The sequence below is a fragment of the Oncorhynchus mykiss genome, chromosome 31, assembly GCF_013265735.2.
Source record: "Oncorhynchus mykiss isolate Arlee chromosome 31, USDA_OmykA_1.1, whole genome shotgun sequence".
Lineage (NCBI taxonomy): Eukaryota > Metazoa > Chordata > Actinopteri > Salmoniformes > Salmonidae > Oncorhynchus > Oncorhynchus mykiss.
Window position 1 is genome coordinate 17800082 of NC_050571.1, and position 17717 is coordinate 17817798.

Below are 17717 nucleotides of genomic sequence, written 5' to 3' on the forward strand. Positions count from 1 at the left end.
CATTCAGTGAAAAGGCTTTATTTGGTTTAAGTTGAGCAACAAAGAATCAGATAAATGTGATCTTATACAAATGTGTAAGCAAGGTTTGAAATTGTTTAAGTCAAACATCTGTTTGGGCTTCTTGCGGTCAATCTGCAGTTTGTTCCGGCCATCTGCTCAAGAAAAGAATTGGCCCGAAGCTGAATCAAGTTGATGCTCCCTGCCCTAGAGGCACAGATTCATCAAATTTCAGAGTAAGGTGCAAAAAAAAAATGTATGTGGAAGTCTATGCAGGAGGGAGTTGTTGCTGCCCATTTCTTCATAATGTGTTTGGCCTTGTAGCCATGTCCCAAGCTTCCAGTCACTTGTGGACCCCTCATCACTGGCTCACTAGTGCTGAGTAGGTGAACTAATCAGACTAGTATAAAGAGATCGCCTTACTATCTTGTGCTGATTCAAGACTTTTTATTAGGCATTTGATGGAATAACATTGACATTGTACAGCAAGTAAACGGATGTCTTTCATAGGAAGAGGACATTTCCTTTGGTCACATTTTAAACCTTTTTGTTTTGTATATTGCGTCTGGAAAAGTAACACTTCCATTCAGATAAGTATCCACACGTGCATGTAACTGCATTTAGTCAGATTCAGTCAATACTAGCTACAAAAGAGTACGTTGTTTTATTCTAAGCAGACAATATTAAGATGTGGTTACAGGTGAAGACAAAAGTTTTTTTAATGACAAAGCTGCAATATGTACTTTTTAGATGACCTGACTAAATTCACATTGAAATGTGAGTTATAGACTTTCAGTGAGTGACAGCTGAAGCGGTAGATCTGTTCTATGTGCACTTTCTATGCTTCCCGGTAAGTTTCTTAATTTAGGTTTTGTACACCAGCTTCAAACAGCTGAAACAATATTTTGGGTTACTGAAAATATATTTCACAGCTGTTTTGACGGAACAATGATTCTCTACACTAAACACGTCTCTTCATTGTCACAAACAAATTAGGCAAACTATTTGAATTTCAGCAACCAGAAAATGGCAGAGCGATTTCTACATATTGCACTTTTGTGTACATGAAATCACAACTTCAAATTGCCCTAATGTGTAACAGCAAATAGCTAACTTAACTTCACCATTGTCTGTTACTTAATGGCCATGGAACTCCACACAGACACAGGATATGAAGTCAAACACAATTTAATGACCCACATGTTTTTATACAAACCCTTCCTCCAACGGCCGCAGACCCACACAATGCCCTCCTTCCAGAATGTTATTTCTGTGCCCGCTGCATCAGAGGTCTCTTGCTTTGTATCAGTCAGTATTATGTTTTTATTTCAAAACAATTAGATGTATGTTTTTGGGACAGAGGAAGGGGGAATTGACTGGATACCCCCTCCCCCTCAACACTACCCTCTCAAGCATGTAGTTGCCTTGGGTGAGTGAATGTTCTCTTCTGTATCCTCTTCTCCTCGTTCTCTCTTTCCAGCCCCATAGCACTTCATGTACGCAGGATAACCATTGTAAGAAGACCTGTAACATAGATAAACAATCAATTCTCAGCAGGATTATGCTCCAGCAGTATCGCACACACAGAATGGATAGAACAAGAGTAATCAATGCAAACCCCATAGTCTAGTTTAGTGTACTGCTTTTGACCAGGGCTTATAGACCTCTGGTCAAAAGTAGTGCACTATATAGGGAATAGGGTGCCATTTGGGACGTAGAAGACAACACGTGTGGGCTGAGTGACTCCCATGAAGTATTATCAATTCATATCCATTGAAATTGGTGATAACATAAAGAGCATGCAATTGTTCATCAAGGGTTTGCTCTCTCCCCCTGGCTCACCTAGAACGTAAGCAGCTACAAGTTTCTTGGTAACACTTAAGTGGAGGTAGACAGGCACGGTGGATTCTTGCTCCCCCAGGGTGGGCAGCATGAGGGCAGCCATACACACCAACCCCAACAGCACCGTCAGCAGGCTTGGGCCCCCAGACTGAGAGCGGCTCTCTGTACAACACACACACCATAACAATCCACTGCTCTCACTTCACCACTTCCATATTGTATTGGTGTCTGGCACCACCTAGTGTCAGGACAATATAATGACATGCAGTGCCTCCATTTCAGTTAGTTCACCTAAACAACAAATGTAGCCTGCATAATGTTGGCTAATATATTTTTGGTCTCAGGGTACATAACACACTTAATAGGTATTGATAGTTAAGTTTGGGCAAGATATCCCTTTTCAGCGGCGAGTCATACTCCTACCTGTCTGGAAGGTGGTCTGCTCAAAGAAGACGCTGTCTGCTAGCTGTTCCCTCATCTGTCGCTCCTCCTCCTGGGGCCGGGGGCTGGGGGGCTCCTGGGCAGCCGAGGGCCTCAGAGTGGCCGTCACTTCCTTCCGGCCCAGGGCCTTCCTCTGGCTCTGCTCAGACACCTGCAGCCGGAACTTATCAGACACCCCATAGTGACAGGCCCGCACATCTTTGTGTCGAATCACTCTGAGAACAGACACAGAGGAAAATACAAGGTGAACGATAAGAATATTTGACTGGAATGACTGCATTTTTTAAGCAGAAGCTTGCTTCCAATTAAATCATTCTCTATTATTGCTTGATATTTCATAAGTTGCACTCAGGCTTGCAGGGGCACATCATGAATATCATGTCCTTCATTAATATGCCTTAAAGGTGGGTAACTGATGGTCCTAGTTACGACAAAAGCTTATTACTCACATGTCAACACAGCACTGTGGTTTGACGGCTCCGGTGGCATCCACCACGGTATACTTGTTGGGCGCTGTGCATAGCACTGACCAAGAAAATAAACTGAATGAGTAGTGTATACTCTACAGTATCAATGTGGTTCTCTTGAATCCTTAATTGATGGCTAAAATGGTTCTTATATCAATACCTAGTTATCTTGAAACCCAATGTTTTATTTACCTTTGAACTTGAGGGCAAACTCATAGGGGTTGTAGAGGGTGAGAACCTGCTTGTGGGAGGTCTGCTCGTCCGCGTAGAAGACAAGCTCTGTGGGGAACACGAACACGGGAAGGCTTCCTTCCACTAGCTCAGGCTGTCCACTCTGCTGCTGCATTGGCTCCAGCTGAGCTCACTCCCCAGTCCCTTTCTCTCGTCCTATATGTCTGGCAGGGCCCTCTCTCTGGAAGCTCTGCAGGTGCGTCTGGCAGGGCCCTCTCTCTGGAAGCTCTGAAGAGGTGTCTGGCAGGGCCCTCTCTCTGGAAGCTCTGCAGGTGTGTCTGGCAGGGCCCTCTCTCTGGAAGCTCTGCAGGTGTGTCTGGCAGGGCCCTCTCTCTGGAAGCTCTGAAGAGGTGTCTGGCAGGGCCCTCTCTCTGGAAGCTCTGCAGATGTGCCTGTCAGGGCCCCCTCTCTGGAAGCTCTGGAGAGGTGTCTGTCAGGGCCCTCTCTCTGGAAGCTCTGCAGGTTTGTAACCTCCCCTCACGTGCAGATGGCCCTTCCCACTCACCCTCAGCTTCTTAGCAGGATAACGTAATGCTGCACCCTGGTAAACAACAACAGTCTCAGTGGTGAGACTTCATTCCAACCAAGTACACCACAGATTAATGACTAATTGTGTATAGTTATAAAGTAACATCAACACTATGAAATAACACATATGAAATCATGTAGTAGCCAAAAAAACTAATCAAAATATAGTTTATATTTGAGACCCTTCAAAGTAGCCACCCTTTGCCTTGATGACAGCTTTGCACACTCTTGACATTCTATCAACCAGCTTCATGTGGAATGCTTTTCCAACAGTCTTGAAGGAGTTCCCACATACGCTGAACACTTGTTGGCTGCTTTTCCTTCACTCTGCAGTCCAAGTCATCCCAAACCATCTCAACTGGTTTGAGGTCTGGTGATTGTGGAGGCCAGATCATCTGATGCAGCACTCCATTGGTCTCCTTCTTTGTCAAATAGCCCTTACACAGCCTGGAGGTGTGTTGGGTCATTGTCCTGTTGAAAAACAAAATGATAGTTCCACTAAGCGCAAACCAGATGGGATGGCATATAGCTGCAGAATGCTGTGGGAGCCATCCTGGTTAAGTGTGCCTTGAATTCTAAATAAATCACAGACAGTGTCACCAGCAAATGACAGATTTCCGCCGGTATAATGTCCATTTCTCGTGTTTCTTGGCCCAAGCAAGTCTCTTCTTCTTATTGGTGTCCTTGAGTAGTGGTATCTTTGCAGCAACTCGACCATAAAGCCTTATTCACGCAGTCTCCTCTGAATAGTTGATGTTGAAATGTGCCTGTTAATTGAACTCTGTGAAGTATTTATTTGGGCTGCAATCTAAGGTGCAGTTAACTCTAATGAACTTGTCCTCTGCAGCAGAGGTAGCGCTTGGTCTTCCTTTCCTGTGGCGGACCTCATGAGAGCCAGTTTCATCATAGCGCTTGATGGTTTTTGCAACTGCACTTGAAACTTTCAAAGTTCTTGAAATGTTCTGCATTGACTGACCTTCACGTCTTAAAGTAATGATGGACTGCTGTTTCTCTTTGCTTATTTGAGATGTTCTTGCCATAATATGGACTTGGTCTTTTACCAAACAGGGCTATCTTCTGTATACCACCCCTAAAACCCCTATTATTTTGCCACTATGGCCTATTTATTGCCTTACCTCCCTAATCTTACTACATTTGCACACACTGTATATAGACATTTCTATTGTGTTATTGACTGTACGTTTGTTTATCCCATGTGTAACTCTGTGTTGTTTGTGTTACATTGCTTTGCTTTATCTTGGCCGGATCGCAGTTGTAAATGAGAAGGTGAAATACATTTTTTAATAGAAAAAAATAATACCTTTATCACAACACAACTGATTGGCTCAAATGTATTAAGAAGGAGATACATTCCACAAATGAACTTTTAACAGGGTACACCTGTTAATTGAAATATACCTCATGAAGCTGGTTGAAGGAAGGCCAAGACTGTGAAAAGCTGTCATCAAGGCAAAGGGTGGCTACTTAGAATAATCTCAAATATAAAATATTTTTGGATTTGTTTAACACTTTTTTGGTTATTACATGATTCCACATGTGTTATTTCATAGTTGTGATGTCTTCACTATTATTCAGCAATTCAGAAAATAGTAAAAATAAAGAAAAACCCTGGAATAAGTAGGTGTGTGCAAACTTTTGACTGGTACTGTATATGATGATGGTAAATATTTATAACCCATATTTCATCCCTTCATTAACTTTTCATGTGACATGATAAGGGAGACTGTATTAATTTAGAGTTGGAGGTTATTCCATTGTACCAATGCCAGGACCTGTGTACAATACAATGGGAAAACATCAAGAATAAAGCATTTGTCATCAAGAATAAAGCATTTGTGGTGTGGTCACAAATGTATTTTCATTTGATTTGAAATGGAAAGAACCTGTAAATATTGGTCAGACTGTATGTAAATAGTATCTTAATAATAGCCTATTGATGGGGGTGGGTGTTGACACAGTAGCTTAAAATCTGCAGTAGGCCCATATAATTTCTCTTTCAATAACATAGCTAGTTAAAGTCTGCCTCAACATGGCTAATCACGTGAACATGTTTTGTTATCTTGGAGAATTTCAGAACTGGACGAAACCCATTCCTGTGTGAAATTGTTTCGCAATAGTTTTGTGAACTTTGAATAACGCACCAGAGGACAAAATATCGACTAAGTGATTAATTAAATTATTAACACTGAAAACTGTACTGTAGCTAGGCAGTTTTTGTTCCAAAATATGTTAGCTGAATAGCAACATTTTAAACGGTAATCTTAGCTAGTTAACTAGTTACTTTACAAATCCAAAGGTAACGTTACATACGACATTATACGATCTAGCTAATTAGCTGAGACTAAATATATTGCACCCCAGTCAATCCATGCAAGTGACGTGTTGCTGATTAATGCCAAATAATGTTTGGCTTGCTAACTAGTTACACGGATTTCATAACAATAACAAGCTAGTTAGCTATCAACATAACAAAGTGGTTAGGTAACTTAGCTAGCTGGGTGATTGGGGGGTGAACGCTTTCCAACTTGACTGTACACCAGATGTTTATATAGCTAACGTTACGTACACCATGATCTGCCAAATAACGTCGTTAGCCATCAAAACAAAGACGCATTAACGTTAGCTAGCAAGCGAACCTCACTGGCAACCGTAGCTATTTTGGTGACAGGCTAGCTGACACAAGCAATGTCATTCCAAAAATGGCATCTGTATCTGAATAATTCATAGGAATTGTTGCAAATAGTAGTGTTTTACCTTATTGTCGTCAAATTGTGGGGGTATTGTTTTGCAGAGCCCACCCTGTTTTCTGTCGTTCTTTTCTTTGTCAATACTGCAGGTCACGCTGTGAATTCTGGGATATCGGAGGGAGAAGGAATTCCGCCAGAGTAGATTCATTACGTCATCAGTGTTCCTACGGTGACATTATAATATGAAGTATGGACACACTGTACTTACCTGCTGTTAAAGCCACTTTAAATAAAATGTGTCAACTGGGCAAGACTTGATTCCTTGTCAAGCATTTTTTTATTTTTCTTGATTGAGTTAGTTCATTGCATTCTTTTGTTGCATGCTGTCATGTGGCTGGACCACATGTTCTACTTAGAGCCTCAGAGCAGGCCTTGATTCAGTTAACTCTTGACAAAGTCTGAAAGCATACTCAGTACTGGTGCAATTATAATACGAATACTACGAATAATGGTATCTTAAAGTCACATATTATTTGCTTTAATAACAACCTTTATATATATATATATATATATATATATATATATATATAACACATATATAACACTCTAGACCACTTGTGCGGTGCACAAATGATTCTGAACAGGTGACAGGCCCATGCACCTGTCAATGTGCCTGCATTGATATGTAAATGTTGATTAAATAATAGTTAGGCAAAATAATAAATAGTAGGCAAGTGGTAGCCTGGTAATACCACCTTTAAGATGTTCTGCTCTACTGTATTATACACGTTTTATAGGCCAAGGTTGAAAACATTCAACATTTGTGTTCAACAATATAGAGTCAACAAATGTCAACATTTTTATTAATTGAGACCTATTGAAACACCAGGCTTGCATAATGCATAAACTGTTCATAAACTCTGTAGCCCATAAAGCTATGTTTGTGTGTTGTGTCATCAGTGATTATTATGCAAGATTGCTCACTTCCTGTAACCGATAAAAGGATCTATCGTAAATCTGCATGTAAATGTACTGGCAGCTATCACAGCAGTTTATTTTACTGCCTGCTACGTTTAGGTTAAGGACAGCAAGTCGACAACCCTCCCTCTCCGTCATATTCAGCCAAGTACACTAGTCTCTAGTTAAGACAGCCACAAAGTCAAAATTGGCAACGACAAAATAAGCTTATTAGCAGTGTGGTAAGGTTAGGTAAATCGAATTGCAAGAAGATAAATGGTAGAAATGGGCGGGGTTTAGCCATAATTATGACTTTGTGGTTGTGTTAACTAGTGACGACCCAAACAGGCAGAAGGGCGGTCGTTGCATATGTCCCTGACCAAAAAAACTAAAAAGGTTTTGGTAAACAGTGTGGCTCCTACTGTCTTTAAAACGTGTTCTACAGAAATTACACAACGATTCCCAAGTAGCAGAAACATAAAATAAGGAGCCATGATGAGGCAGCAGCAGAACATTCACCTTCGTGCAAGCACGCATTCGCACTGGAGCTTTTGCATTTTGCAATATGGCGCTTCGAGGTGCTGCTTGCACAGAGATTTAACATGGAGGGGAAGGTGAGGGAAGGCACGATTATTATCAAAATCGTACGGTGATGCGACTCTCTCGCACCCTCCCCCACCAAGACAGCAACACGGGAACAAGGGGTCGTCGTCCTTTATGTTCAACCATCCCATACCACTAATTAATACTCGCAAATGATGAGGTCATATTGCTTTTTTAGTATATGTTGTATGTATGTGAAGTCATTACAACGTTATACTATGCAGAATAGAGTGGCCATATCATCAATATTTGTATTAATGTTTCTTCTTGCAACAGTACATGTATCCCCTCTCTGAATGATCCTCTGCTTAGCAGAACAAGAACCGAGAAACCATCTCGACCTCATTATTACATATTTATGCACGGCAGGGAGTGGCCACTGTGGTCAGGCTCAACCAATACGGTCGCAGCGGTGAAAGGAAGGCGTTTCACTCTGTTCGGAAGATAACTTCTCTAACAGCGCTAACCCAGCAGTGCTTAGGAAAGACAGATAGAGTCAGGCAGCGGCAAGGGGTGGCTGTACGACCCTCTTTTGGGGGGGGTCTGATTATTACAAAAAAATATACACACATATATGCATGCCCCGGCCGCAAGATAGGTCATATGACGATAATAGGTATTTTAGAAAGCATATAGCTATATATCTATACATTTAAGATGCCTATTTTACTTTTCCTGATAGACACGTCCGCTTCTATGAATCAGCGCACTTATTTGGGTACGACGTATCTGGACATTGCTAAAGGCGCGGTTGAGATCTTTATGAAGGTAAAGAATAATTTTACCCCAATTTTTTTCAGCTTACTATTTGCCTTGATAGTGTTGAGGGTCCCTTTGACATATTCAGTCGAAATTAACATGTATTGTTTCGTTTTCTTTAACAGCTGCGTGCCCGAGACCCGGCTAGTAGAGGCGACAGGTACATGCTAGTTACATTCGATGATCCACCATACGGAGTTAAGGTAAATAAATACTGTTAAATTGTTTTATATGTGATTAAGGCGCGGATATTTTGCTGGCAGTGAGACTTTACTGTCCCTCTGGTTTGTAGCTGCGGGTTGGGCGGCCTCCCGGTGGCGAAAACGGCAAATTTTTGTAAAAAATATCCGCAGACCGGTGCAGCGCTGCCTCTGAACATGGCGGACATTTTGCTTTTGTGTTGGGAGAGCTCTCGGGCGCTGAGATGGAGGCGGAGAGATATATTATCTATCGTGACGTCTCTATTTCTGTGGGCTAACTCATCCTGGATTGGTCAACTGGCCTGCACCTCTTCACGAGTCCTCCTGTTGCATTCGTTCTGTGGCTGAACTCTATGCACTCGCATTGGCCAATGTGGACTGGGCGACTCAAACTTATTTGATTTGATAAAACCTCCTTTATCATAGAACATGATGATGTTCACACGACACTCAATATTTTCACCTAAATCTGAGTTTACACCGTAAGGTGCCCATTCTGTAGTTTACACTATCATAACTTCATAATGATCAAATGCCCTTATAAAGTGTCAACATCATAACCTCCCCCAGTCTGTATACACACCATCATCATTAAAATGGTTAATGTGAAGGTTAAAGGTTAGAATAGGGAGGTCTCAAGGATCAGGATAGAGATGACCATTTCCAAATGCCCCCACCCTCAGCCTTGCACTCGTAGTATAAACAGGGTCCCTTTTCTTATATAAAAATAAAACGTCCTAACCCATGCCAATAATTAAGCAACAGGCAGAGGCAGCAGGTAGTAAAGTTTACATAATCAAATCAAATTTTATCAAATCAAATTTCATGTAATAATGTGGCATAGGCACATAAGCACATATGACTCCTTATGGGTAGTTATAGACTGTTCTTTCTGCCACCACCGTGCAAGCAGTACCGGTGCACTAAGTCTGGAACCAACAGGACCCTGAACAGCTTCTACCCCCATAAGACTACTAAATAGTTAGTAAAAATAGTTGACCAATAGCTACCCGGACTATCTGCATTGACCCTTTTTGCACTAACTCTTTTTGACTCATCACATATGCTGCTGTTACTACTGTTTGTTATCTATCTTGTTGCCTAGTTACATTATCCCTACCCATATGTACATATCTACCTCAATTACCTCGTACCCCTGCACATTGACTTGGCGCTGGTACCCTGTGTATATAACCAAGTTATCGTCTTATTACTTTTATTATTGCATGTTTTACCTTTTCTATTATTTCTCTATTTTTTTCTCTCTGCAATTTGTTAACATTTCACTGTTAGTTTACACATGTTGTTTATAAGGCATGTGACAAATACAATTGGATTTGTTTTGATATCCAATTCAACTCTGCCCCAAAGCAGGAAAAGATGGAGTGAAATATGTTCTCCATTTTAGTGTATGTGAGTGGCAGCTAACACCAACACTCTCAAACATGGAAATAATATTTCAATGACAAGTTCTCTCAGTTTACAACAATTAGATGTGACTGTTCGAATGAACCCATATGAATCATGCAGTCACTGCAGCAGCTAGCTTTATCATTGGGATGTCAGTGTAACATTACACCAGACTTAGGAACATGAATAAGCAGTTGGGGCTAACTTGCTGTCAAGTATCTGACAGCATTTTTACATTTTAGTCTTTTAGTAGACACTCTTATCCAGAGTGACTTACAGTTAGTGCATTCATCTTAAGATAACCATGTATTAATCCTATATGAATTCCCTGTCACATGTCTATTCATGCACTCTTGTTGGGGATGGGCACATATTTTGTATAATAGTCAAATGAGTAGTGCTGAAGTGCATTGCATGTAGCCTATGTTATAATGAATGTGTAAAGGCCAAGTGTATGAAACTGCATTGTTGCTTCTTTCATGTACAACGTTGCCGATGTGCAGAAGGTGTGCCTGCATCAGTGTATGCTGCTGTAGTTTTGTGGTTTGACAGTGACAGTACTGTAGAGTGGCTTATTCCCTGGCACTTCATTAGCTTTGTCTCTCTGGCAGGTGGCCAGACATCCTCCCAGGGCTTTTCTACACCCCCCTCCCTCCAATGCATACACATATCGCCTCCTCCTTCTCCAGGTCTTCTTCCTCTCCATCCAAGGATAGGTGGTGGTTCATTAGCTATTCCATTTCACATTCCTTGGTGTCAGAGCTTGTTCAGTTTCTGTTTCTGAATTAAATTACAAGATAGGCCTATAAAGCTTAATTGTCTTCAGAATTTTCCTTGAGGGCATTTTTCCTGATTTGTTGCATATTAATGGATTATTATCAAGGGACTTTTGATGAAACTATTCAAAAGCAGAAGTGCTAAGCATTCTGGGAAATAACTAGCTAACTGCATGTCTACTGAATTTTTTTCTATGCACTTTGGAGAGAAAGCTCCTCCCTGTGTTAGGTTTTGACAACCAGACGAACAGATTTTGCCCAACAATAACCCAGCCTGTAATGTCTTGCCTACATTGCCTGGTGCGAGATGGAATCTGACTACTGAACTTCCGCACTTCTACTGAGCAGTGTGACTGTTTAGCCCTGTTTTATTATTCATAAGCTATTCAGCCACCAATAAGAGAGGAGTTCCATGGAGACGCTGCTGGATAAAGACAATGCTGTCTTTTCCTCCTCCCCCTGAGTTCACTAGTTGTACCGTTCCTGGACCGTCGAGAGGAAGGTCATTCTTCTCTTCCTCTTCCTCCTCCCCCTGAGTTCACTTGTTGTCCCGTTCCTGGACCGTCGAGAGGAAGGTAATTCTTCTCTTCCTCTTCCTCCTCCTGCCCCAGCGCTGACATTACTTTTCTCACTTGGATTTTTTTTCTCTTTTACACTCCTTTCCTCTCTAGCATGACATGTTATTAGGCAGGAGATGTGTACTGTGTGTACGATATGCATGCTGAAGCAGTTCATCCACGTTCTGTCATAAAGAGCACATGTTCAACTTCATAAAAAAACGTGACAAGGTTGACCGTAAAAGGGTTGACAATTTCATCTTAAATCAGCTATAAATCCCCTTGTTACAGGAGGAATGGAGTCTTGTTGTCTTGTTGTGTTCAACAAGGAGTGGCAATTGAGTTCATTGTTAAAACATTTCTAGCCTGTCTATCTACGGGTAACAGGGTTGACGTGTTATATTCAACCCACTCAGTTTTCCATCACAAAATGGCCAAAAAAAAGATGTTCAATGTTTCTTTTGAAAAAACATTTTGTAAAAGGAATATTTTCACCACATTATAACGAGAGTTCACTTCACGTAATAGGACAGACACAAATGAATCACTAATCACATAAAATAGATATAATGTTCAGGAAAGACTTTGTCAAAGCAACAAGATAACTAGGGCTTTATAATGATAGTGAAAACCTTTGGAAATGTTAGGGTTAAGTGGCTTACAATTTTCCTGGAAGTCACAGAAGGTGCATGGGGGGACATGTCAATATGCTGAATTTTGGCATTTTAGCAAGTCGTTATTCATATAAAAAAATCGGATTAATTGAATTATCCATGTGGTCTATATTACAGGCCACTTCATTTAATATAACAGGCTTTTAAAATTAAATAACAAAGGGATGCAGAAGGCAGTCTTTTCGTGAAATGACTCCAAATGTTTAACATTGTGTTATAATCATTCAGGCTTGTGTTTACACATACCCGACCGGTACATCCAGGGCTGTCATTCACATACCCGACCGGTACATCCAGGGCTGTCATTCACATACCCGACCGGTACATCCAGGGCTGTCATTCACATACCCGACCGGTACATCCAGGGCTGTCATTCACATACCCGACCGGTACATCCAGGGCTGTCATTCACATACCCGACCGGTACATCCAGGGCTGTCATTCACATACCCGACCGGTACATCCAGGGCTGTCATTCACATACCCGACCGGTACATCCAGGGCTGTCATTCACATACCCGACCGGTACATCCAGGGCTGTCATTCACATACCCGACCGGTACATCCAGGGCTGTCATTCACATGCCTGACCGGTACATCCAGGGCTGTCATTCACATGCCTGACCGGTACATCCAGGGCTGTCATTCACATGACTGACCGGAACATCCAGGGCTGTCATTCACATGCCTGACCGGTACATTCAGGGCTGTCATTCACATGTCTGACCGGTACATCCAGGGCTGTCATTCACATGCCTGACCGGAACATCCAGGGCTGTCATTCACATGCCCGAGCGGGGTCTGAAGCGGGTTCTGTAGCGGGTTCTGTAGCGGGTTCTGTAGCGGGGTCTGTAGCGGGGTCTGAAGCGGGGTCTGTAGCGGGTTCTGTAGCGGGGTCTGTAGCGGGTTCTGTAGCGGGGTCTGAAGCGGGGTCTGTAGCGGGTTCTGTAGCGGGGTCTGTAGCGGGGTCTGTAGCGGGTTCTGTAGCGGGTTCTGTAGCGGGGTCTGTAGCGAGGTCTGTAGCGGGGCCTGTAGCGGGGTCTGTAGCGGGGCCTGTAAAGGGTTCTGTAGCGGGGTCTGTAGCGGGGCCTGTAGCGGGGTCTGTAGCGGGGTCTGTAGCGGGTTCTGTAGCGGGGTCTGTAGCGGGGTCTGTAGCGGGTTCTGTAGCGGGTTCTGTAGCGGGGTCTGTAGCGGGGCCTGTAGCGGGGTCTGTAGCGGGGTCTGTAGCGGGGCCTGTAGCGGGGTCTGAAGCGGGTTCTGTAGCGGGGTCTGCACTCGTGTCTGAAACTTACTCCGCTTCACTGGCTGTGAGTCTGTGACCCCTTCCCTTTGCCTTCCATATGATCACAGCTCTTTGGGCTTGTTAAGCAGCCTAGCTTTCACTGCAGTGATAGCTCTGATTTCTACCATGCTCACACTGCTCTCATCTCCTGCTCTCATGACCAGTTAGTTCATCACCACCCTTCTGAGTCAGAAATGCACAATGACATGATGCTTTCTTTTTCCATTCTACTGAATGGGTATTGGTGCTTTCTGGTGGTGCTGTCTTGCCTGCTCAAGATCCATGAATCAAGACCTCATCACGTGCCTTCAACCTGGCACATTTTGGTTCTGCTCCTTAACTAAAGGATCATGGGAACTTAATGTTTTTTATTTATAAGTGTCTGCTCTCTCATAACTGGGGCTTTTGCGTGGAACAAGTTGTTATCTGTCTGTTTATGGAAAGCGGTCTCCTGTCCTGCAGTCAGTATGTGCAGGAACCCAGCATGACTTAGCCTAGGCCCCAGCTGCTGTATCCTGGCTCATAGACTGCCACTGTTCTATCGGGGGTGGGGGGACCTAGCTATATTCAGCTGCTATACCCTGGCTCATAGACTACCACTGTTAAATTGGGGGTGGGGGGGCTTAGCTATATACAGACACAAGTACATATAACAGTTTTTGATAAAAAATCATTCATGATGATGTAATCACTTTTCGATGTTGTCTTTTTCTTGGCACTCTAACTCGATGTCTGGGTTGCCGAGAGACATTTGAAGACGATGATGTCAGTGCTATAGGCTAGCTCTATGTCTTGTGTCATGTTGTATTCCTGTTTCACCACATGCCATGAAGCGCAGCCCACAAATAAATAGCCTACCACAATATAATGTTGACAATCCAGTCTCATTATCCTAACCCTTCCCCAAACGTCACAACATCAGCATAGTGGAGCACATTTTTTTCTAATGCATACATCCTTGACCCTCTTTCACTATTTTTTATGTCTCCCTCCACCTGTTTTCCCTCCCTTTCCCACCCCACCCACCAGACAAGGGACTCTGGTTGCACACTTATACAGCCTATAATTAATTGTTGATTTGGAGGGGGGGGAAAGAAGGTTGGGCAGGTAAAATTGAATTACTCTTTCGTTTGAATTATTGAGTGTGAGTTAAGAGTTCTACGGCCTACCAGTAGGGCTTTGTCTTCAGTTATACAGCCTGCCAGTAGGGCTTTGTTTTCAGTTCTACAGCCTGCCAGTAGGGCTTTGTCTTCAGTTCTACAGCCTGCCAGTAGGGCTTTGTCTTCAGTTCTACAGCCTACCAGTAGGGCTTTGTCTTCAGTTCTACAGCCTGCCAGTAGGGCTTTGTCTTCAGTTCTACAGCCTGCCAGTAGGGCTTTGTCTTCAGTTCTACAGCCTACCAGTAGGGCTTTGTTTTCAGTTCTACAGCCTGCCAGTAGGGCTTTGTCTTCAGTTCTACGGCCTGCCAGTAGGGCTTTGTCTTCAGTTCTACGGCCTGCCAGTAGGGCTTTGTCTTCAGTTCTACAGCCTGCCAGTAGGGCTTTGTCTTCAGTTCTACAGCCTACCAGTAGGGCTTTGTCTTCAGTTCTACGGCCTGCCAGTAGGGCTTTGTTTTCAGTTCTACAGCCTGCCAGTAGGGCTTTGTCTTCAGTTCTACAGCCTGCCAGTAGGGCTTTGTCTTCAGTTCTACAGCCTGCCAGTAGGGCTTTGTCTTCAGTTCTACAGCCTGCCAGTAGGGCTTTGTCTTTAGTTCTACAGCCTGCCAGTAGGGCTTTGTCTTCAGTTCTACAGCCTGCCAGTAGGGCTTTGTCTTCAGTTCTACGGCCTACCAGTAGGGGTTTGTCTTCAGTTCTACAGCCTGCCAGTAGGGCTTTGTCTTCAGTTCTACAGCCTGCCAGTAGGGCTTTGTTTTCAGTTCTACAGCCTGCCAGTAGGGCTTTGTTTTCTGTTCTACAGCCTGCCAGTAGGGCTTTATTTTCAGTTCTACAGCCTACCAGTAGGGCTTTGTCTTCAGTTCTACAGCCTGCCAGTAGGGCTTTGTTTTCAGTTCTACAGCCTGCCAGTAGGGCTTTGTTTTCAGTTCTACGGCCTGCCAGTAGGGCTTTGTTTTCAGTTCTACAGCCTGCCAGTAGGGCTTTGTCTTTAGTTCTACAGCCTACCAGTAGGGCTTTGTCTTTAGTTCTACAGCCTGCCAGTAGGGCTTTGTCTTTAGTTCTACAGCCTGCCAGTAGGGCTTTGTCTTCAGTTCTACAGCCTGCCAGTAGGGCTTTGTTTTCAGTTCTACAGCCTGCCAGTAGGGCTTTGTCTTCAGTTCTACAGCCTGCCAGTAGGGCTTTGTTTTCAGTTCTACAGCCTGCCAGTAGGGCTTTGTTTTCAGTTCTACAGCCTGCCAGTAGGGCTTTGTCTTTAGTTCTACAGCCTGCCAGTAGGGCTTTGTCTTCAGTTCTACAGCCTGCCAGTAGGGCTTTGTCTTTAGTTCTACAGCCTGCCAGTAGGGCTTTGTTTTCAGTTCTACAGCCTGCCAGTAGGGCTTTGTCTTCAGTTCTACGGCCTGCCAGTAGGGCTTTGTCTTCAGTTCTACAGCCTGCCAGTAGGGCTTTGTTTTCAGTTCTACGGCCTGCCAGTAGGGCTTTGTCTTCAGTTCTACAGCCTGCCAGTAGGGCTTTGTTTTCAGTTCTACGGCCTGCCAGTAGGGCTTTGTTTTCAGTTCTACAGCCTGCCAGTAGGGCTTTGTCTTTAGTTCTACAGCCTACCAGTAGGGCTTTGTCTTTAGTTCTACAGCCTGCCAGTAGGGCTTTGTCTTTAGTTCTACAGCCTGCCAGTAGGGCTTTGTCTTCAGTTCTACAGCCTGCCAGTAGGGCTTTGTTTTCAGTTCTACAGCCTGCCAGTAGGGCTTTGTCTTCAGTTCTACAGCCTGCCAGTAGGGCTTTGTTTTCAGTTCTACAGCCTGCCAGTAGGGCTTTGTTTTCAGTTCTACGGCCTGCCAGTAGGGCTTTGTCTTTAGTTCTACAGCCTGCCAGTAGGGCTTTGTCTTCAGTTCTACAGCCTGCCAGTAGGGCTTTGTCTTTAGTTCTACAGCCTGCCAGTAGGGCTTTGTTTTCAGTTCTACAGCCTGCCAGTAGGGCTTTGTCTTCAGTTCTACGGCCTGCCAGTAGGGCTTTGTCTTCAGTTCTACAGCCTGCCAGTAGGGCTTTGTTTTCAGTTCTACGGCCTGCCAGTAGGGCTTTGTCTTCAGTTCTACAGCCTGCCAGTAGGGCTTTGTTTTCAGTTCTACAGCCTGCCAGTAGGGCTTTGTTTTCAGTTCTACGGCCTGCCAGTAGGGCTTTGTTTTCAGTTCTACAGCCTGCCAGTAGGGCTTTGTCTTTAGTTCTACAGCCTACCAGTAGGGCTTTGTCTTTAGTTCTACAGCCTGCCAGTAGGGCTTTGTCTTCAGTTCTACAGCCTGCCAGTAGGGCTTTGTTTTCAGTTCTACAGCCTGCCAGTTGGGCTTTGTCTTCAGTTCTACAGCCTACCAGTAGGGCTTTGTTTTCAGTTCTACAGCCTGCCAGTAGGGCTTTGTTTTCAGTTCTACGGCCTGCCAGTAGGGCTTTGTCTTTAGTTCTACAGCCTGCCAGTAGGGCTTTGTCTTCAGTTCTACAGCCTGCCAGTAGGGCTTTGTCTTTAGTTCTACAGCCTGCCAGTAGGGCTTTGTTTTCAGTTCTACAGCCTGCCAGTAGGGCTTTGTCTTCAGTTCTACGGCCTGCCAGTAGGGCTTTTCTTCAGTTCTACAGCCTGCCAGTAGGCCTTTGTTTTCAGTTCTACGGCCTGCCAGTAGGGCTTTGTCTTCAGTTCTACAGCCTGCCAGTAGGGCTTTATCTTCAGTTCTACAGCCTACCAGTAGGGCTTTGTTTTCAGTTCTACAGCCTGCCAGTAGGGCTTTGTCTTTAGTTCTACGGCCTGCCAGTAGGGCTTTGTCTTCAGTTCTACAGCCTGCCAGTAGGGCTTTGTTTTCAGTTCTACAGCCTGCCAGTAGGGCTTTGTCTTCAGTTCTACGGCATGCCAGTAGAGCTTTGTCTTCAGTTCTACAGCCTGCCAGTAGGGCTTTGTCTTCAGTTCTACAGCCTGCCAGTAGGGCTTTGTTTTCAGTTCTACAGCCTGCCAGTAGGGCTTTGTTTTCAGTTCTACGGCCTGCCAGTAGGGCTTTGTTTTCAGTTCTACAGCCTGCCAGTAGGGCTTTGTTTTCAGTTCTACAGCCTGCCAGTAGGGCTTTGTCTTCAGTTCTACAGCCTGACAGTAGTTTTTTTTC

The 17717-nt window shown here is 43.9% G+C and overlaps 2 protein-coding genes across 5 annotated transcripts in view; one reads left to right on the top strand and one right to left on the bottom strand.

Annotated features, from left to right (window-relative positions):
• Position 1: 1 nt before the first annotated feature.
• Positions 2–6422, bottom strand: mospd1 (motile sperm domain containing 1). 2 transcript variants are annotated; one of them, XM_021583475.2, is made up of 6 exons: positions 6282–6422; positions 2940–3519; positions 2730–2805; positions 2263–2495; positions 1840–2001; positions 2–1521 (listed from the first exon to the last, which is right to left on the bottom strand). In XM_021583475.2, exons 2-6 carry the CDS (start codon positions 3091–3093, stop codon positions 1490–1492), a joined length of 657 nt encoding a protein of 218 aa, XP_021439150.1. In that variant the 5' UTR covers positions 3094–3519; positions 6282–6422; the 3' UTR covers positions 2–1489. The 2 variants fall into 2 exon arrangements, with proteins under 2 accessions (XP_021439150.1, XP_021439151.1); XM_021583476.2 differs by having other exon boundaries at positions 2940–3550; positions 6282–6399.
• A 1792-nt stretch (positions 6423–8214) lies between these two features.
• The window catches only part of ints6l (integrator complex subunit 6 like), a 32912-nt gene continuing 23409 nt past the window's right edge, over positions 8215–17717 (top strand). Inside the window, exons 1-2 of one of the 3 annotated variants that reach the window (XR_005041162.1) lie at positions 8215–8542; positions 8659–8736. Coding sequence is in view for 2 of the 3 variants with exons in the window: in XM_036970047.1 (XP_036825942.1) it covers positions 8432–8542; positions 8659–8736 (189 nt within the window). In the remaining variant the exon portion in view is untranslated. The remainder of the gene's footprint in view (positions 8543–8658; positions 8737–17717) is intronic. The other 2 variants (XM_036970047.1, XM_036970048.1) reach the window with 2 other exon arrangements.

What these genes read in the sequence shown, in the direction of transcription:
- mospd1 (XM_021583475.2), bottom strand. Translation starts at nt 3,093, where the DNA reads ATGCAGCAGCAGAGTGGACAGCCTGAGCTAGTGGAAGGAAGCCTTCCC. An exon ending in GTTTGCCCTCAAGTTCAAAG is followed by an intron (nt 2,806 to 2,939) that starts GTAAATAAAACA and finishes TTTCTTGGTCAG; the next exon opens with TGCTATGCACAGCGCCCAAC. An exon ending in CCACAGTGCTGTGTTGACAT is followed by an intron (nt 2,496 to 2,729) that starts GTGAGTAATAAG and finishes GTCTGTTCTCAG; the next exon opens with AGTGATTCGACACAAAGATG.